The sequence below is a fragment of the Pan paniscus genome, chromosome 18 (genome assembly GCF_029289425.2).
Source record: "Pan paniscus chromosome 18, NHGRI_mPanPan1-v2.0_pri, whole genome shotgun sequence".
In the NCBI taxonomy this organism is placed as follows: domain Eukaryota; kingdom Metazoa; phylum Chordata; class Mammalia; order Primates; family Hominidae; genus Pan; species Pan paniscus.
The window spans coordinates 76,803,450-76,823,741 of NC_073267.2; the positions used below are offsets into that span (position 1 = coordinate 76,803,450).

General features: G+C 56.5%; 2 protein-coding genes across 5 annotated transcripts in view; one reads left to right on the forward strand and one right to left on the reverse strand.

The window, feature by feature from the left end:
• Window positions 1–699: 699 nt before the first annotated feature.
• PLEKHG4 (pleckstrin homology and RhoGEF domain containing G4) lies at window positions 700–15,297 on the forward strand. Of its 3 annotated transcripts, XM_055100321.2 has the most exons (24): window positions 700–1,781; window positions 3,032–4,089; window positions 4,550–5,095; window positions 5,944–6,365; window positions 6,533–6,628; window positions 6,704–6,827; window positions 6,913–7,006; window positions 7,402–7,479; window positions 7,559–7,672; window positions 7,844–7,942; window positions 8,036–8,184; window positions 8,338–8,476; window positions 8,577–8,693; window positions 10,107–10,289; window positions 10,545–11,047; window positions 11,122–11,368; window positions 12,106–12,195; window positions 12,277–12,498; window positions 12,581–12,751; window positions 12,833–13,010; window positions 13,717–13,833; window positions 13,986–14,219; window positions 14,308–14,423; window positions 14,622–15,297. In XM_055100321.2, exons 3-24 carry the CDS (start codon window positions 4,812–4,814, stop codon window positions 14,625–14,627), a joined length of 3,783 nt encoding a protein of 1,260 aa, XP_054956296.2. In that variant the 5' UTR covers window positions 700–1,781; window positions 3,032–4,089; window positions 4,550–4,811; the 3' UTR covers window positions 14,628–15,297. The 3 variants fall into 3 exon arrangements, with proteins under 3 accessions (XP_054956296.2, XP_054956298.1, XP_054956300.1); XM_055100325.2 differs by lacking the exons at window positions 700–1,781; window positions 3,032–4,089; window positions 6,533–6,628 and having other exon boundaries at window positions 4,960–6,365; XM_055100323.2 differs by lacking the exons at window positions 700–1,781; window positions 3,032–4,089; window positions 6,533–6,628 and having other exon boundaries at window positions 4,959–6,365; window positions 14,308–15,297.
• Window positions 15,247–20,292, reverse strand: part of KCTD19 (potassium channel tetramerization domain containing 19) — a 37,351-nt gene continuing 32,305 nt past the window's right edge. Inside the window, exons 12-16 of one of the 2 annotated variants that reach the window (XM_008964599.5) lie at window positions 19,369–19,996; window positions 17,467–17,658; window positions 17,157–17,284; window positions 16,706–16,807; window positions 15,247–15,502 (exon numbers count right to left, since the gene is read on the reverse strand). In XM_008964599.5, coding sequence (XP_008962847.1) covers window positions 15,389–15,502; window positions 16,706–16,807; window positions 17,157–17,284; window positions 17,467–17,658; window positions 19,369–19,996 — 1,164 coding nt within the window. In that variant the 3' untranslated portion in view covers window positions 15,247–15,388. Of the gene's footprint in view, window positions 15,503–16,705; window positions 16,808–17,129; window positions 17,285–17,466; window positions 17,659–19,368; window positions 19,997–20,292 lie in introns of both variants that reach the window. The other variant, XM_003812200.6, reaches the window with a different exon arrangement.

Below are 20,292 nucleotides of genomic sequence, written 5' to 3' on the forward strand. Positions count from 1 at the left end.
TGTACTCCAGCCTGGGGGGCAGAGAGAGACTCCATCTTAAAAAAAAAAAAATCTTTGAGAGCTGGGCACAGTGGCTCATACCTATAATCCCAGCACTTTGGGAGGCCAAGGCAGGCGGTTCGCTTAAGGCCAGGAGTTCAAGACTAGCCCGGGCAGCATAGCAAGACCCTGTCTCTACCAAAAATCCAAAAAATTAGCTGGGCGTGATGACTCACGACTTTAGTCCCAGCTACCCAGGAGGCTGAGGCACAAGAATAGCTTCAACCCGGGAGGCGAAGGTTTCAGTGAGCCGAGATCGCACCACTGCACTCTAGTCTGGGTGACAGAGCAAGACTCCATCTCAAACACACACACACACACACACACACACACACACCAAAAAACCCCATATATATATATACACACACACATACATACACACACACACATATATACACACACATATATATATACACATATATACACACACATGTATATACACATATACACACATATATACACATATATACACACACATATATACACATATATACATACGCACACATATACACACATATACACACATATATACACATACACATACACACATATATACATACATATATATACATATATACACATATATACACACACATATATATATACACACACATATACTGCACTGCACTGACTAGAGTGCAGTGGTGCAATCTCGGCTCACTGCAACCTCTGCCTCCCGGGTTCCAGCCATTCCCCTGCCTCAGCCTCCCGAGTAGGTGGGATTACAGGTGAGCACCACCATGCCTGGCTAATTTTTGTTAATTTTAGTAGAGATGGGGTTTCACCATGTTGGCCAGGCTGGTCTTGAACTCTTGACCTTAGGTGATCCACCTGCCTCGGCCTCCCACAGTGCTGGGATTACAGGCGTGAGCCACTGTGCTGGGCCAAAGTTTTTGTTTTTGTTTTAAGTCCTTTAGACACCAGGGGAATTGGATTTGGGACTGCTCTTATCTAGGGATTTCTTTTTTTTCTTTTTTTTTCTTTTTTTTTGAGATGGAGTTTCACTCTTGTTGCCCAGGCTGGAGTGCAATGGTGCAATCTCGGCTCACTGCAACCGCTGCCTTCTGGGTTCAAGCTATTCTCCTGATTCTCCCGCCTCAGCCTTCCTGAGTAGCTGAGATATATTTGAGATATAAGTCACATACCATAAAAATTCACCCATTTAAAGTGTACAGTTCAGTGTTTTGAATATACCCATAGGGTTGTGCAGCCCTTACCACAATCTAAGTTTAGAACATTTTCATCATCCCCCAAAAAACCCTGTACTCATGAGCAGTCAGTCCTCATCCCTGGCCCTCCTCAGCCCTAGGTAATAACTAACCTACTTTCTGGCTGTCTGGATCTGAAGGACTTTTGACACACTTGGAAGGTTATACTTTTAGCCAACTTACCTTTACTTTTTCTGCATTATGCGCAGGGAAGGTGTGATGAGAAGGAAGAGTGACTTGGGCTTTGCCCTTAGGTTGTTTACAGGCCACAGTGATAAGGCCTCGTAGTTAACTAGTCGTCAACAGTTTATTTTTTTAATTTTTATTTTTTACTTTTTTTGAGACAGTATCAGTCAGGTCACTCAGGCTGGAGTGCAATGGTATGATCTTGGCTCATAACCTCTTCCTCCCAGGTTCAAGCAATTCTCCTGCTTCAGCCTCCCAAGTAGTTGGAATTACAGGTGCCCACCACCATGCCCGGCTAATTTTTTGTATTTTTAGTAGAGACAGGGTTTTGCTATGTTGGCCAGGCTGGTCTCGAACTTCTGACCTCAGGTGATCCACCCGCCTCGGCCTCCCAAAGTGCTGGGATTACAGGCATGAGCCACTGCGCCCGGCCATAGTCAACAGTTTAGAGTCAACAGCCCCAGCTGTCACTCACAAGTGTCATTCTGGGTGTGTTACATGCTCTCTCTGAGCCTCAGTGTCCTCATCTCTCAAATGAGATAATCATACTCACTTCATAAGGCTGCTATCAGGATTAAATGACAAAATTTAATGGGAAGAATCTACCCAGGGCCTGGCTCAAGGTAAGGGATCATAAATGTCATTATTTGTCGGGCCGGGTGCAGTGGCTCATGGTTGTAATCCCAGCACTTTGGTAGGCCAAGGCGGGTGGATCCCTTGAGGTCAGGAGTTTGAGATCAGCCTGGCCAACATGCTGAAACTCCATCTCTACTGAAAATACAAAAACTAGCTGGGCATGGTGGTGCATGCCTGTAATCCCAGCTACTCTGGAGGCTGAGGCAGGAGAATCACTTGAGCCCAGGAGATGGAGGTTGCAGTGGCGGGGGCAGATGAACATGGTGGGTTTGACAGGGAGGCAGGCAGGTGACTTGGATGCAGGAGAGCAAGTGCGTCAAGTGCTCATCCATGGGTCCTTGCCATGTGACTGGGCAGGGTGGCCTGAGCTGAGAGAACTTGGCTGGGGTAGTCTTCGTGAAGGAGATGCTGCACGCAGGCCTCAAATGAGGAAGGATTTTGATTAGGGGAGATGGGCATGGGCCTTCAGGAAGAGGAGCCAGTGTGAGACTAGACTAGTAATCAGATTTGTTTTCCAGGCCAGTCTGGGAGGTAGATGGGAAGGCTGTGATGCCTCTAAGTGGCCTTGACTGTCATACCAAGGAGTTTGGAGTTTATTTACGCCAAAGGCAAGAGAGGTCTGGAAGTTCTGGGGTATTTGTTGCCCTCAGTATTTGGGGTAGTACTGAAGAGGGGTGTGCAAGGTGAATGACTGTGGGTCTGTTGTCACTAGACCCAGTGAGGCCCAGAGCCCTCCCCTCCTTTTTATTTATTTATTTATTTTTGAGACAGAGTCTCGCTTTGTCACCCAGGCTGGAGTGCAGTGGTGTGATCTTGCCTCACTGGAACCCCTGCTTTCCAGGTTCATGTGATTCTCTTGCCTCAGCCTCTCAGGTAGCTGGGATTACAGGCATGTGCCACCACATCTGGCTAGTTTTTGTATTTTTAGTAGAGATGGGGTTTTGCCATGTTGGCCAAGCTAGTCTGGAACTCCCGACCTCAGGTGATCTGCCTGACTTGGCCACCCAAAGTGCTGGGATTTTGTGGCATAAGCCACAGTGCCCGGCCCATTTTATTTTTGATTGAGTCATGTTGGCAAGAAATGGGAGGCTGAGGGAGAGTTGGGGAAGGGTCAGGGGAGGGAGGCCCATTCCCATTTTATGATCTCAGTGGAAAGGGCTGCTGTGAGTTGATTCTGCTGCCAGGAGAGCCACGGAGATGGGCCCCATGAGTCACTGCTCAGTCCTGCAAGCTCAGCCCACAAAGCCTGCTGTGGTCAGCCACCCCTGGCTGGCTCCAGGCCCAGCTCCCCAATATTCCCCACTAGGCCTCAGTGTGTCCTCATTTCTATCTGTACCTTTGCCATCCTGGGCCATGCAACCTGTAGCTCTCGGCCTCTTCTGTCTCCTTTCAGGCTGAGTCTCTGAATCTGTCTCCATTTGTGACTCTGGTTTCCATGGGATACATAGATGTGGAGCCTCAGGAGGGCAGGGGTAGTGTGATCAGTGTCAGGCGCCCCAAAGCATTTATTCTGTGCCAGGCCCTGTGCTGGATGCCGAAAGTACGGAAGTGGATAACATACAGTCTCTGTTTCCATGAAGCCTACAATGCACATTCTCTGTGGAGTGGAGAAACCAGGGCCCAGCCCTGCCTCTATCTCAGTATGGCTGTACCTCCCCTGAATCTGCCTGCTGTGCCCAGGGTGCCAGGGTCAGCTATAGCCTGTGGCTTGAGGCTCTTCTTTGCCTCTGGCATTCACAGGGGTATGTGTGCCCGCCAGCAGGTCCCCCCCGGCTCTTAGGGCTCCTGGGGGACTTGGCTGGTGGGTGCTGGTGGGCAGCAGAAGGGGAGGGAGGGAGCAGAAGGCAGTGACTCAGTGGGGGTGGCCCTGGGACAGAACTGGGGAGGAAGCCAAGGTTGGATGATGCTTCCTGAAGCCAGGAGGGTGGGAAGAGAGGTCTGGCTGGGAGTTAGGGATGGAGCAGGACAACTCCAAGGCTCCCCTCTGGCAGCCAGACCTGCTCATGAAGAAGGCTCCTCGGTAGCTGCCTGAAAGTCTGGACTCTGGGGGCTGGGCTGGGCTGGGTGGGGAGATTGCTGTTGGTCCCACTGTGCCTGTTGTAATCCCCAGGTTCATGAAAGAGGTGCCTGCCTTAGAGCCAGGGAAGCCGTTGCACCCGGTGCCCCCTCTCCCCAGGGACCATGGGCCTGGGCACACTGTGGGGCTCAGGGTCTTCTCCTGGTCACAGAGCTGACCTTCCCACAATCTTCCCACAAATTCTGGGGAGTGTCGGGCCAGGCCCACATGCCCCAAAGGGACCTCAAATCGCACAGCTACCCAAGTGGCTTTCATCAGTTCAGGATTCCCTGACTGCGGGTGAAATGAGGGGGCAGGGCACCAACACAGCCCGAGTGCTGGCAGCGGGTGAACGTATAACACAGGGAGTCTTCCCCAGTCCTCACGGCAACCCCAGGAGAAAAATGACTTTCCATTTTTACAGGTGAGGAGGGTGAGGCTCAAAGAGCAGAGTTCCTGGAGCGCCCCCAGCAGGTAAGTGGAGAAGCCAGGCCTGGGCTGGGGGCTCTGGCTCCAGAACCCCACCTCAGCACCAGCCTCCTGCACCGGACTTTGTGGAGAAGGGGGTAAGGGGGTGCCAGGGATGGCAAAGGGGTGGAGGATCTGGTGGACTCTGGCAGGCCTGGGTCAGCTCCACCCATTGGTCTCACTCCCACCCGGATGGCAGCCCCATCCCACGTGGGATCATGCGACCTGTCTCTGGGTGCCCGCAGCGAGGCAGCACCCCGCTTCCCTACACAGAAGGCCTTCCCCTCCCGTCGGCTCATTCAGCCGCGGAAGCCCCTGGGAGCCCCCGCCCCGCCCCGTCCCGCCCCGTCCCGCGGTGCCCCCCGCGCACTCACCCTCACGCACCCACGCGGCCTTCCTGGCGGGAGAGCGCTTCCGGCGTCCTCGCCAGGCCCGGGGAGTGGGCACGGTGGAGCTGCCGACCGTTGGTCGCTGCCCCGACCCACGCACTGCGACGCCGCGGGTGAGGCGCGCGGTCTGCGGGGCCCGGGGGTGCGGCGGGGCGGGGCCGGCGGGCTGTCCGGGCCCACGGAGAGGACGGCGGCGGGCGGGGGTTGCTGCAGGGCCCGCACCTTGTCTTCCCCGCCGGCAGGGCTGTGCCCCGTCGAGACCTGCTCGGGCTGTGGCTCCGTCCTCCGGCCTCCAGGGGGCGGCGCGGCGCTGCGCGGCGCCCCGGCGGCCCTGCCCTCCCTTCCCAGCGGCCAGGAGGCGGTGCCCCGTGACGCCGCGCGGCCGCGCTGTAGTGGCCGTCGAGGCCGCCGTCTGTTCGAAGGCTGTCCGGCTTCACGGTTCCCCGCGGCTCGGCCCGGGGGCGTGAGTGTCGCCAGCGGGCGACGGGGTGGCGCGCGGCAGGCCCTGCAACAAGGCCAGGGCCTGGGGGTGCCGGCAGGAGAGCGAACGCGAGGCATCGTGGTGCCATGGCGGGGCCGCCCCCACGGGCATGAGCCTGCAGAGCGTGGCCGTGAGGACGCTGAGGGTGGGCGCGCACGGAGCAGAGGCCCACGGGCGTCCGACGGGGGACCTGGACAGAGGGACACCCTTAACGTTATTCCCTCTTCCCAGGCCTCAATTGCAGTTCCTGTGCCCTGGCACTAAGACTGGCACCTCCTGCGGCCCATGCCCTTCGCCTGCATTGCCCACTGAGTCCCACTCGACTGTCTTCAGCGCGGTTCACACTGAGACCCAGCCCTCTCCCACTGGCCCCGAGCAGGCCCACCTTTAGGAGGGCGTGATGGAAAGGCCCCTGGAGAATGGGGATGAGTCCCCAGACTCTCAGGGCCATGCCACCGACTGGAGATTTGCTGTGTGCAGTTTCAGGGATGCCTGGGAAGAGGAGGAACCTGCTTCCCAGATGCACGTTAAGGACCCAGGTCCTCCAAGACCACCAGCCGGGGCCACCCAGGATGAGGAGCTACAGGGCAGCCCCTTGTCCAGGAAACTCCAGTTACCCCCAGCTGCAGATGAGTCGGGTGATGCCCAGAGGGGCACAGTAGAAAGCTCCTCAGTCCTGTCAGAAGGGCCAGGCCCCTCTGGAGTGGAGAGTCTCCTATGCCCCATGTCCTCCCACCTCAGCTTGGCACAGGGTGAGAGTGACACCCCAGGGGTAGGGTTGGTAGGGGACCCAGGTCCAAGCAGGGCGATGCCATCTGGCTTGAGCCCTGGGGCATTGGACAGCGACCCTGTGGGCCTTGGAGACCCTTTATCAGAGATATCATCAAAGCTGCTGGAGGCAGGTAAGGAAGGCTGGGCTAGGGAAGTCTGGGAAGGGAATGGGGATGCCTGGAGAGATGAGTGTCAAGACTTTGGAGGTCTCTGACCCTACTCAGGCTGAAGCCCGGGTCCAAGTAGGGGTCTCTGGATAGGTGGTCCAAGGCAGACCCAAGTCATTTCCCTTCCCAAGCCCCCAGTGGATCCGGCCTCCCTAAGCCTGCTGACTGCCTCCTGGCCCAAGACCTCTGTTGGGAGCTGCTGGCCAGTGGTATGGCCACCTTGCCAGGTAGCCAGGTGGGCCTAGAGGCGGTGGAGGTGGAGTGGCCCAATACGGCAGGAGTTCACTGCTTCCTCCCCACAGGGACTCGGGATGTCCAAGGCCGGGCAGTGCTGCTTCTGTGTGCCCACAGCCCAGCCTGGCTTCAGTCTGAGTGCAGCAGCCAGGAACTCATCCGCCTCCTGCTGTACCTGCGAAGCATCCCCAGGTTTGAGGGAGAGGGTTGGGAGACTGAGCCTGAGCCAGCTGTGAGGACTGGGAGTCAGGTACTGAACTGAAGCTCACCCCTTTAGGCCCGAAGTACAGGCACTGGGACTGACAGTGCTAGTTGATGCCCGAATTTGTGCCCCAAGTTCCTCCCTCTTCTCTGGGCTCAGCCAACTACAAGTGAGTACAGGATTGTAGCTCCCCTCATTCCTTTTCTTTTTCTTTTCTTTTTTTTTTTTTTTTTTTTTTGAGACGGAGTCTTGCCTCTGTCGCCCAGGCTGGAGTGCAGTGGCGCAATCTTGGCTCACTGCAAACTCTATCTCCCCGATTCAAGTGATCCTCCTGCCTCAGCCTCCCAATTAGCTGAGATTACAGGCACCTGCCACCATGCCCAGCTTATTTTTGTACTTTTTAGTAGAGAGGGGGTTTCACCATGTGTTGGCCAGGCTGATCTTGAACTCCTGAACTCAGGTGATCCTCCCGCCTCGCCTCCCAGAGTGCCGCAATTACAGGCGTGAGCCACCATGCCCTTTTCTGTAGAGTTGGGGATAGGGCTGAGCTCAGGTTCCTTGCAGGAAGCAGCCCCAGGGGCCGTGTACCAGGTGCTGCTAGTGGGAAGCACGCTGCTGAAGGAAGTGCCTTCCGGGCTGCAGGTACTAAGCCCAGTTGGCTAGGGGTAGAGGTGGGGTGCCTCCCCCCAGGCCTGGGTCACAACACCTTCTTCTCCTGTAGCTGGAGCAGTTGCCCTCTCAGAGCCTGCTGACCCACATCCCAACGGCGGGGCTGCCCACTTCGCTAGGAGGAGGCCTGCCTTACTGCCACCAGGCCTGGCTGGATTTCCGAAGGGTCAGTACACTGGGTGGGGCATGGGGGCAGTCATATAGGCAACTTGGGATCATGGAGGAGCCTCTCTGGGGCTGGCTTGAACCAGACAAAGCTGGCTGCAGTGGCCTGGAACCCAGGAAGCCCAGGACCAACACTGCATGCTGCTCCGGTCATGCCTGCCCCTGCTTACAGCGGCTGGAAGCTCTACTACAGAACTGCCAGGCAGCTTGTGCCCTGCTCCAGGGGGCCATCGAAAGTGTGAAGGCTGTGCCCCAGCCCATGGAGCCTGGGGTGAGTGTCCCCTCCCAGTCCCTCCATGAATGCTCCCTGTCTCCCTCCTTCTCTCCCACGGCCACCTCCACAGCTTATTGCCCTCAATCACAGGAGGTCGGTCAGCTGCTACAGCAGACAGAGGTCCTGATGCAGCAGGTGCTAGACTCGCCATGGCTGGCATGGCTACAATGCCAGGGGGGCCGGGAGCTGACATGGCTGAAGCAAGAGGTCCCAGAGGTGACCCTGAGCCCAGACTACAGGTGAGTGCAAGCCCGGCCCCCAGATCTTGCCCCAGCCCACCATATTCTATGCCAGGACTCATCTGGCTAGCTCAGAACCTGGCAGGACTGTGGTGCCAGGACAGGGTGGAGTGGTGCAAGGCAGGGGGTCTCAGATGGTGTACCCTACACCAGGACGGCAATGGACAAGGCTGACGAGCTATATGACCGGGTGGATGGATTGCTGCACCAACTGACCCTGCAGAGCAACCAGCGAATACAGGCCCTAGAGTTGGTCCAAACACTGGAGGCCCGAGAAAGCGGACTGCACCAGGTCGGAACTACTTGCCCAGAGTGGGCCCTGCCCCGATCTCAGACGTGAGCCCCCAATCCGTAGCAGCTCTCTTCACTTTTCCCTGCTTGTGCTCCTCCAGATTGAAGTGTGGCTGCAGCAGGTGGGCTGGCCAGCACTGGAGGAGGCTGGGGAGCCCTCGCTGGACATGCTGCTCCAGGCCCAAGGCTCTTTTCAGGAGCTGTACCAGGTTGCCCAGGTATATGTGGTCACTTGTTCATGCCACGGGTATTGGGATGCAATGCCAGGAACTAGGAATGCAGAACTGTGTGAAAGCAATTCAATCCTTTGCTTTCTTAGACCTTATAGTCCCATAGAAGATATCAGTTGTAATTAATCACAGTCATATATGTGCCTGTAAACCCAGGCAAGATCTCTGGAGAGAATCAGTGCAGGTGATTCTGCCTGAGGGTATAACCAAGACTTTACCCAGCAGGAGTGTCAGGCAAGCTTTTTTTGGGTGATTTTTGAGCTGAGAGTTGAAAGATAAGTTGAGGTCAACCAGGCAGAAGAGGGTTGAGGATGGGGGCACATTCCAGGCTTGGAAGATAGCATGTGCAAAGGTCCTGTGGCAGGATGGAGGACGGTGTGCCTGAGGAATCATAAGGCCAGTGAGGTTGAAATGCAGAGCAGAGAGGAAGAAAGAGTTGGGGGAGTTGCGGTGGGACAAGCCTGGTCAGTGGCCACATCACTGGGCCCTGTAGCAGTCAGTGTGGAGTTTAATCAGGAAGGCCACGTAATCAGATCCATATTCTAGGAAGATTGCCTTCGTTTCCAAGTAGACAGTGACTTGGAGGATGGGCATAGGGAGTGCAGTGAAGAGGCAATTGCAGTAGTCTAGGTGGGAAATAGTGCCTCCTCTGGCCAGGATAGTGGCAGGGGAGACGGGTTGGAGAAGTTGATGGGATTTGCTATGTACCCATGTGGGAGGGTAAGGGACAGGGATGTTGCAAGGATGAATGGGTGCTGTTCCCTGAGAGACTAGGAGATGAGGTCATCTTGGGGGAAGGGCATTCAAGAGTCCGGTCTTGGGCATGCTCGAGATGGCTGTGAGGGATGAGAGGAGGGCCCTTGGGTCTTGGGCCTGGAGCTCAGAGGAGAGGTCTAGCTGGAGAGGATCACTTGGTGGGCCAGGTGTTTGGATGACGTTTGAAGTTGGTCACACGAGTGCCTGGGAGAGCGAGTGCACTGTCCTCAGGATCCCCAGTGTTTAATGGCCTAGGTGAGGGAAGGGGAGCAGGACGAGCCACCAGAGAAGAGTGAGGAGAATCAGGAGCGTGGGCAGGAGCTGGGGGAGCCCAGTAGAGAGTGGGCTGAATGACGCTGAGAGTTGGAGTCAGTGAGGCCTGAGAAGCGCTGGGGACGGGGCAGAGTGGAGCTGGAGAGGGCTGGCGCGGAGGGCGAGACGGGACGGTGAGGACAGATGATTCCTCTAGGAACTTTGGCTGTGGAGAAGGGGAGTGGATGTGGGTGGGGAGTGGGAGATACGGGTAGATGTTCCACCACAGGACAGACTTGATGGGGACATGTCGATATGTCAGCAGGAAGTATCTGGGTCTGGGGGCTGGACCGCCAGGCCTGGGCTGGCTGAGCCTAGTCTCTGTCTCTGCAGGAACAGGTCAGGCAAGGGGAGAAGTTTCTGCAGCCGCTGATTGGCTGGGAGGCGGCTGAACTGGGCCCCCCTGGGGCACGCTTTCTGGCCCTGCGAGCCCAGCTGACTGAATTCTCTAGGGCTTTGGCCCAGCGGTGCCAGCGGCTGGCGGATGCTGAGAGGCTGTTTCAGCTCTTCAGGGAGGTGGGTGAGAGGCTCCCCAGCTCCAAGTGATCCATGAGGCCGGAGGGATGGCAGCCCCAGCTTCAGCAGAGCCTGAGCTTTTCTTGGTCATGCTGCCTGTTCTCTTCCCTGGTCTTCAGTTTGATCCTAAAACCCAGTCACTGGGGCTGTGTCCTGGACAGCATCCTGTGGGGATGGGGAGTGGGTAGAGGAGCAGAGTGCCCAGCAGGCTTGGTAGGATCTTCCTCTAATGCTTGTCCGGCCCTGGTGTTGCAGGCCTTGACGTGGGCTGAGGAGGGGCAGCGAGTGTTGGCAGAGCTGGAGCAGGAACGCCCGGGGGTTGTGTTGCAGCAGCTGCAGCTGCACTGGACCAGGCACCCTGACTTGCCTCCTGCTCACTTCCGAAAGATGTGGGCTCTGGCCACGGGGCTGGGCTCAGAGGCCATCCGCCAGGAGTGCCGCTGGGCCTGGGCGCGGTGCCAGGACACCTGGCTGGCCCTGGACCAAAAGCTTGAGGCTTCACTGAAGCTACCACCGGTGGGCAGCACAGCTAGCCTGTGTGTCAGCCAGGTCCCCGCTGCACCTGCCCACCCTCCCCTGAGGAAGGCCTACAGCTTCGATCGGAATCTGGGGCAGAGTCTCAGTGAACCTGCCTGCCACTGCCACCATGCGGCCACTATTGCTGCCTGCCGCAGACCAGAGGCTGGAGGAGGTGCCCTTCCCCAGGCATCCCCTACTGTGCCTCCACCAGGCAGCTCTGACCCCAGGAGCCTCAACAGGTATGGGCAGTAGGCAGGGCGGGGAGGGCAGTAAAGGAGAGATGTCTTGGGTCCTGACTCCCCATACCTGGTAGGCTACAGCTGGTGCTGGCAGAGATGGTGGCCACGGAGCGGGAGTATGTCCGGGCTCTAGAGTACACTATGGAGAACTATTTCCCCGAGCTGGATCGCCCCGATGTGCCCCAGGGCCTCCGCGGCCAGCGTGCCCACCTCTTTGGCAACCTGGAGAAGCTGCGGGACTTCCACTGCCACTTCTTCCTGCGTGAGCTGGAGGCTTGCACCCGGCACCCACCACGAGTGGCCTATGCCTTCCTGCGCCATGTAAGCCCGACAGGCCATGTGGTATCAGCTCGTTCTGCCACACTCCCGAAGTTGCTGCTGGGCACATGCTTGGTGCCAGTCCCTGTGCTATGAGTATAGCTATGAGCAAGACTGGCAGGCTCCTGCACCTGAGGGTGCTCTTAGTCCAGTAGAGGAGACATAGAAGCAAGAACGATACTTGTAGATTATAGTTGGGGCTAGGAGGAAAATAAGCAGGATAGATGCTTGTGAATTACTGGCGGGGCAGGGGCTCCACTTTAGAGGGCCTGAGTGCGGTGCCAGGACACCTGGTACAAGAGGAAGTCTTTGAGAGGCTGATGTTTAAGCTGAGGAATAGGGGAGGGGCTGGAGTGAGTGTCCCACCCAGAGGAAAGAGCAAGTGCAAGGTCGTGTGGAGGAAAGGGGGCCTGCCAAGGAGGTGGCTGAGTGTAGTGAGCAGGACAGTCCCAGGTGAGGTGAGCTCTTAGAGCCGTGGGAGGAGCAGAGCTGAAGGCAGGAGCTCAGTCTGAGGGCAAGGGGCTTCTTCCTTGGGGGCCTGTGGGCACACCCCCTTTGCCCAGTACTGTTCTTGCCAAATCACCCCTTGTTCAAAGCAGGGAAGACTGGGTCTGTAGGGGAGGCCTCCCTAAGAGGCATCTACTGGCATTTTGGTCCTCTCAAGCTGAGGGTGGTCTAGCCTGTGCCAGCCTTAGGGAGCTGGCCCCTTTGCACTGGGGCTGAGCAACATGTCCTTGTAGAGGGTGCAGTTTGGGATGTACGCGCTCTACAGCAAGAATAAGCCTCGCTCCGATGCCCTGATGTCAAGCTATGGGCACACCTTCTTCAAGGTAAGTGAACCTGAGATTAGGAGGAGTAGGGGATGCGGGGAGTGCCCCCAAACAACTCAGTGGCCTCCCATCCGCCCACAGGACAAGCAGCAAGCACTGGGGGACCACCTGGACCTGGCCTCCTACCTGCTAAAGCCCATCCAGCGCATGGGCAAGTACGCACTGCTGCTGCAGGAGCTGGCACGGGCCTGCGGGGGCCCCACGCAGGAGCTCAGTGCGCTGCGGGAGGCCCAGAGCCTTGTGCACTTCCAGCTGCGGCACGGAAACGACCTGCTGGCCATGGACGCCATCCAGGGCTGTGATGTGAGTCATCCCAGGGCAAGGGCAGTGGGTGTGAAGAAGAAGGCAGAAGAGGCCGGCCACCCACTAGCCCCCAACTCTGCAGGTTAACCTCAAGGAACAGGGGCAGCTGGTGCGACAGGATGAGTTTGTGGTGCGCACTGGGCGCCACAAGTCCGTGCGCCGCATCTTCCTTTTTGAGGAGCTGCTGCTCTTCAGCAAGCCTCGCCATGGGCCCACAGGGGTTGACACATTTGCCTACAAGCGCTCCTTCAAGGTAGACCTGCCCACCCCAGGCCCCACCACTTGTTTTCCCGCCCCATGCCTTACCAAGCCCCTCTCTCCCCGCTGGCCACAGATGGCAGACCTTGGTCTCACTGAGTGCTGTGGGAACAGCAACCTGCGCTTCGAGATCTGGTTCCGCCGCCGCAAGGCCAGGGACACCTTTGTGCTGCAGGCCTCCAGCCTGGCTATCAAGCAGGCCTGGACAGCTGACATCTCCCACCTGCTTTGGAGGCAGGCCGTCCACAACAAGGGTGGGTCCATGCCCCTCCTTCACGCCACACTCCCCTCACTGGAGAGCTTACATTGACCCACAGGAGCCCAGAGACCTGGGAAAAGCTCGGGAAGTGGGGAGAAGGCCCAGCGACAGCCACCAGTGCAGGAGAAAGGAATTCAAAGCCAGGCAGCCTTGCTGTCACTGCCTCTGACTTTGGACACAACGTGAACTTCTCTGAATATAAGGGGCATCATGGCTCTCTCTCTCTTTATTTTTGGAGACAGGGTCTCGCTCTGTCGCCCAGGATGGCGTGCAGTGGCATGATCTTTGCTCATTGTAGCCTCTGCCTCCTGAGCTCAAGCATTCTTCCCACCTAAGCCTCCCAAGTAGCTGAGACTACAGGCATGTGCCACCATGCCTAATTTGTAAAATTTTTTCATAGAGGTCTCATTATATTGCCCAGACTGGTCTTGAACTCCTGGGCTCAAAGAATCCTACCTCGGCCTCCCAAAGTGTTGGGAAGCCACTGCGCCCAGCCAGGGGCCTCATCTTTAAAAGGGGAATATGGCACCTGTCCCACAGGATTGTTTGGAGGAGAGCACCTGGCACTAGAAAGGCTCAGCTCACAGGACAGTTAATGTGCTGGATGGAGGTGTACAGGAAAGACTTATCTGGGGGGTGGTAGAGGCCCAAGGACAGGCTTATGTCCAGAAGCATCCCACTTATGTCCACTCTCCACCCAGAGGTGCGCATGGCTGAGATGGTGTCCATGGGTGTGGGGAACAAGGCCTTCCGAGACATTGCTTCCAGCGAGGAAGCCATCAACGACCGCACCGTCAACTATGTCCTGAAGTGCCGAGGTAGCAGGCAGGCTACAGGGTGTCGGGGTAGGAGTAGGAAAGCTGTGCGGGAAGCACTGTGGCCCTCCATTAGTGCTGGCCCGCACTTTCCTTGGGATCTGGGGCCAGGCTAGGCTCTGGCCTGTCCCAACCTGACCCTCTCTCTTATGCAGAAGTTCGCTCTCGGGCGTCCATTGCCGTAGCCCCGTTTGACCATGACAGCCTCTACCTGGGGGCCTCGAACTCCCTTCCTGGAGACCCTGCCTCTTGCTCTGTTCTGGGGTCCCTCAACCTGCACCTGTACAGAGACCCAGCTCTTCTGGGTCTCCGCTGTCCCCTGTATCCCAACTTCCCAGAGGAAGCAGCACTGGAGGCTGAGGCAGAGCTGGGCGGCCAGCCCTCTTTGAGTATGTCTGGGCCTAGCCAGAGGCAGGAGGGCATGGCTTGGGGTCTGGGGCTTCCCGTGCTGACAGTTCACCCAGTCTCCCTCCCTAGCTGCTGAGGACTCAGAGGTCTCGTCCCAATGCCCATCAGCCAGTGGCTCCAGTGGCTCTGACAGCAGCTGTGTGTCAGGGCAGGCCCTGGGTAGGGGCCTCGAGGACTTACCCTGTGTGAGTGCCATTTGCCCTATACCCACCAGCCCTTCCCCAGCCCAAGCTGAGCCTGTGACTGTGACCAGCCCCTCCCCAGCCCAGGCTAGGCCTTTACTTTGGGTAGAGCTTGGGGTGGGTGGGCCAGAGCCATTCCCCAGACACCCCCTGGGTCCAGAGTCAGGGAAGCAGGCATTCATGCCTGGCCTGGCCCTGCAGGTCTGAGCCCGGGACTGGACGAGCAGTAGATCCAGCAGCCTGCAGCTCCAAGGAACATTGCCTCTCTGGATCTGCTGTGACCAGGGTGTGGCTGACACCTGGGCTACCTCCAACCTACGTGTGCAACGCTGTTGACTACCCTTTCTGATGTGTGTGGCCATTGGACTAACTGGCACGGGGCCTCTCTAGGGGAGTCTGGTTGTAGAGCCTGAATAGGCTCTTGGCCCCATGACCCCTTCTCCCGTCCCCAGCTCCCATCCCAGTTGTGGGTTAAGAATAGGCTAGAGCAGACATTGGGTGTTTCCATGCTGTAGGCTGGTGGGGGACCATGTGCCTCTGGGCAGTGACTAGGGTGCCCCCACCCCTCAGGAAGAACACAGGTGGGCTCCTAGCAGCTGATCCCCAATGCCTGGCCTTAAAGCCGAGCTCAGTTACCATAGGGACAGGTCCACCTCAACTGGGCCCTCATGCTTGCCTTTCCTGGCCCCCAGGCCCAGCCCCTTTTTACTGGGGCAGTTTCGTTATTTTGACTTGATGCCTTTTGAATAACTTTCAATAGAATTGTCTAAAATTATCTTACCGGTTGTTAGGCCTTTGGTGTCTCAGAGAAGGAGTCTAGGTCTTTGATGTGTGATTTAATCTTTTATTTGTTTATAATAAAAAATAGACTGATATGTACCCTCTGATGGGCACATGCATTCTGGGGCTATCTCCAATTAAAATGAGACTTGGCGGGTGGGGCATGAGGGGCTGCATCTCTGGGCACCCTAGTCCTCTTGTAGGTACTTTCCCAGGATGGAGTACGAGACAGACCTAGACAGGCCCCTCTGGATGAGCAGGTCCATGCAGCGGCCATATTTCCTGGCGAAGGGCAGTGTAAGCTGGAAGGAAAGGCCAGTCTTATCCCTGATTTCCTGGCCAGTTGTCTACTCTAGCTCCATGTGGGTGGGGTTCTCCCATTGGGGCAGGGACAGGGCAAGCCCGGCTATTGGGGACTTTTGATGCTCTAGGGCCCAGCTCTGCCCCAGGGCATCTCACAGGGTGGGGCTAGAAATGGCTATCAGGGAACAAAGCAGAAAGACTGGAGGTTCAAAAATATGTTTCCTGCTACTGGTTTTCTGCTTTTTAGCCATACATGCTGACTTCACCTTTACAAACCACATATGAGCCAGATGCCTAATGGTAACTGGGTACTAGAGGGCTTGTGGTGAAAGGTGTTATAATAAAGCTCTTGATTATAGAAGTGTCAGATCAATGAGAAACTGCCTAAATCGTTTCGGCCTCAATGTTAAAATTAGATTAAGGAATCAGAAAAGGAAAAAGAAAAAAACCCTTGATCATTCCTTTGCCCTTACTGAATATTTTCTTTTTCTTTTCTTTTTTTTTTTTTTTTTTGAGACGGAGTCTCGCTCTGTCACCCAGGCTGGAGTGCAGTGGCACGATCTCGGCTCACTACAAGCTCCGCCTCCCGGGTTCACGCCATTCTCCTGCCTCAGCCTCCTGAGTAGCTGGGACTACAGGCGCCCACCACCACGCCTGGCTAATTTTTTTGTGTTTTCAGTAGAGACGGGGTTTCACTGTGTTAGCCAGGATGGTCTCGATCTCCTGACCTCATGATCCACCCGCCTCGGCCTCCCAAAGTGCTGGGATTACAGGCGTGAGCCACCGCGCCCGGCCTAAGAATGCTTAAAAGTAGTTTAGAAATGAAAGGAATGTACACAATTGGTGACATCGTGGCCAGATAGGTGAAGCTGGTATCACTGGTTGAAAAGGCCTCACTCCCATATGAGTCAAAGCTTGGGCTCATATGATATGTGTCCCTAAGTGTGGCCAGGGTTGTTAGTGATGAAGGCACAGTTGGTATCATTGGAGGAAAACTATAAAAACCAGTGGCCTGAATACTGCTTTTGGACTACTCTGGATTGGTTAATTTCATGCAGTTTCTCCCTCCCTGGGAGCAGTGGCCTAAGCTGCCTGTCTAGCCTTCTGGGCAGTGCTGGCCCAGCCCTGGTGCAGCAAGACACACGTCCATCTGAGGCATCCACAGGGTCGGTGGATTCCCAGGGATTGCAAGTGGCCCTCACCTCCACCCAGCTGTACAGGCGCTCCTGGGTGTGCCGGTCGTCCTTGAAGCCGGTGATGGCCAGCAAATCTACCACAAACTGCTTGGGGCTGATGTGCAGGGTCTGCCAGGAGAGCCCACAGTCAGGCAGCGCTAGGGCAGCTCCTAGCCCCTCAGAGTGAGATGCAGAGCAGGGACTTCTCTGGGCCCACAGAGCCACAGGGGTAGGGGGCGGGCACTGTCACTGCAAATCTGCCTCTTGGCCGAGGCTCAGTCCAGGTGCAACTGCTCTGCTTGCCTCCCTGTCCCACCACTCTTCTGGCCCTGGCCTTCTCCTCAACCCCATCTTGGCTTACTTCCTCTTGCCTTGCACCACTTATTGTGGGGCAGGGGAAGAGGTGGAGAAGGTACAGGGTGCCCCAGGGCCTGAGGCCTGTCACACATACCCACAGCCGATTGGCCAGGGAGACCACCTTGGCTGTGATGGCTTTGGGGTCCTTTTGCCTGATGGAATCCATGATGATGTCAGCCAGGAAGCAGTGACATTTCTGTGCATAAAACATCTCTTCCCAGGACAGAGAGAAACTCAGGAAAGTCACTTCTGTGGAGGAGGGAAAGTGGATGTGGCCACATCTGTCAATAGCTAGGGCCTTAGAGACAGTGTGAGGAGGGGGAGAGGGGTAGGGCCCCCAGGGGCCACTGTCTCTGCCTGAAGTACCCTGGGAGGGGGCTCAGGCATCCTCACGAGGAGGCGCAGGGCTCGGCCTGGCTCCAGAGCCTCACCTTGGGGCTGGGGACTGGCTGTGGGTGGTGTGTGCCTGAGGTTGTCCATCTCCGTGGTATAGATGATGCTGTCCTCAAAGAACGTGCAGAAGCCATCGCTGCCCACCACGGGGGGGTGAGTCACTTTGAGGATAACCCCTAGGCTGTCCACCTCACTGGCCTCGGGCAGAGGCTGCTCAGGGGCAGGGCTTTCTGTGAAAACAACATAGGGAGGGGGCTCTCCTTTAAAAAAAAATTTTTTTTTTTTTCAAGATAGAGTTTTGCTCTTGTTGCCCAGGCTGGAGTGCAATGGCACAATCTTGGCTCACTGCAACCTCTGCCTCCCAGGTTCCAGCGATTCTCCTGCCTCAGCCTCCTGAGTAGCTGGGATTACAGGCACCTGCCACCACGCCCGGCTAATTTTTGTATTTTTGGTAGAGATGGGGTTTCACCAGGCTGGTCTCGAACTCCTGACCTTAGGTGATCCACCCACCTCAGCCTCCCAAAGTGCTGGGATTACAGGCGTGAGCCACACGCACAGGCTTTTAAAATTCTTTTCTTCAATTGCCATCAAATCTACATAAGCAGGGGCTCTCCTTAAGCCACCTCAGAGCCCAAGCAGGAAGGGGACCTCTGGTGACAGGCCAGTACAATCAAGTCACCCCAGCCTTGCAACAGCTGCCACCTCTAGTTTCTCAGAAGTGACACCCTGGGCTGGCAGGGGCCTGTCCTGGCCACTCCTCTCTTCATTGCCCTGGCATCACTGCAAGCCAAATCCTGAACATTTTGGAACTCGAAGAAACTCCAGATTCCTCTGTTGAACTAAGACGTATCAAATGGGGCTGAGGGCTGGAAATCTTTATAAAATTTTAAGTTGAGAACTTTTGGGGCCAGCCTTTGATGCATGTCCAAAGAGTGGACATTTGTCATCCCAAGCTTGACAGACCAACTTAGGGCTCACAGGCAAGAGTCCAAGAAGGCCCCTCCAAGCAGAGCTGGAGCCACTAATAGGGAAGGTGACAATACTGCAGGCAGGGCTTTGAGGGAGCAGAGGCAGCAGCCTGGCACAGCGATTTTCAGCACAGTTCCCTGGCCACCTTCCCTTAGCTGGCTACACACGCTCTCTCTCCAGTTCAGTCCCTGTAGCCCCTGCTGTCTCCCGGGCTTCTCCACCTGGATGTCCCTCGGCATTTCACACTCAGTATGTGCCCTTCCCCAAGCTCTGCTCTTTCTCTTACCCACACCTCAGTAAGGGCCTATCCACCCCCTTGCAGTCCCACAGGCTAGAAACCTGGCTTCTCCTTGGCCCATCCCTCCTTCCCTCCACTACCTGCCTAGCCTGCTTCCCCTAGCCTAGAAAGAACTCCAAGTGGCTTCGAATACCTAGCTCCTGCTGCATTTCCTCTGCTCCTGGAGCAAACTTTCTGATGGGCACACCTGACCCCGTGCTCTTGTCTAAAATCCTTCAGACGCTGCTCACTCCCATCCTGGTCAGAATGGAGTACCACGTCCTGAAGCTGGCCCACAAGGCCTGTCCTTATGACTTCTGTCTTCAGCCTCATCTTTTATCACGTCTGCATGTGAAGCCTGGCCTCCAGCTAGACCCATGCCCTGCACTTCCAAACATCCTGGACTTCTCCTTCCTTCCCCTGCTGACTCCCCAGCCCTCAGCCTCTTTTGTGCTCCTGCTTCATAGGCACCTCCTTCCCACAGCACTCATCCCTTCGCCGTGTGTGTTCTCCTGGCCCCTCCAGCCATGCCAATGTGCCAGTCATTTCTGTGTCTGCTGCCTGGCACAGAGATGGCATTGGTGAGCGGGGGGGTCTAGTCCTCCTTTTTCACTAACTTGCTCTGCCATCTTGGCCAAAGAGTTTGCCTTCTCTGTTGTGAATAAGACTTAGATCAAAGGGGGACAGGACTCACCTCTCTCCTTGGTCCTCTGCTTGCTCCAGTCCTTCAGGGTGCCGGCTCTTTTTGGGGGTAAGTATGGCTTGAAGGTTGGCTCTGGCCCCTTGTCTTTCGCTCCAGCTCCAGCCCCTGCCTGTGGTCCTGGATCCTTCTCTGAGGCTGTGGAATGGGCTTTCCAGGCAGCTGAGGTGCTGGGCTGGGAAGCAGCCTCGCTTCCCAAGGGGAGCTGCAGGGTGGCCTCCTCCAAGGGGCTGCTCCGTGTGGCTGTCAGTGGCTGGAATTCCCACTGTTTGCAATTGACCATGTCCCATTCTCTCACCAGGGAGATGAGTTTTTGCATGGGAGTGGCGGGAGGGTCTTTGGTTTCAGATTTCTGTGTGAGGTTGATTGTGGTGCATTTCTTCTTTGGGGGGCTCTCAGGGTGGCTCCCCCAGTGTCCAGGATTGGTACACAAGCCACGGCAGTGTGAGTATGTGCTAGGGTTGCCAGCCCTCTTGGCATTTCGGCATAGGGACACCTGGATGGGCCGAGTGTACTGCTCAGCCTCATCCATCTGGTTGGACCTGACCAGGTTTCCCTTAGCCTTGTTCCATGGAGTCCTGTCACTGCAGTCTTCGAAGTCCACAGGCATGTAGGCTGTGGTCTGGGGAGGGAAGGGCACAGTAACTCTGGATATGTTGGGCATGGACATCAACGCCTTGCCCAAGATCTAATAAGCTGGGCCTCCAAGACTTCACTTGCTCTCCTCGAACAATCCCATCCCTGACAGGGGTCACCCATTTGAGCTTTGCTCAGGCTGAGTGGGGATGGTGCCAGCCCAGTGGCCTGTCATTCCAACAGGAGATACAATCAGCATCGCAGGCCACAAGTGGCCAGTAAGTTCCTGTGCCTCCTTCACGGTTCAGAAGCCAGGTCCTGTCCTAGGAACCCATGTAGGCC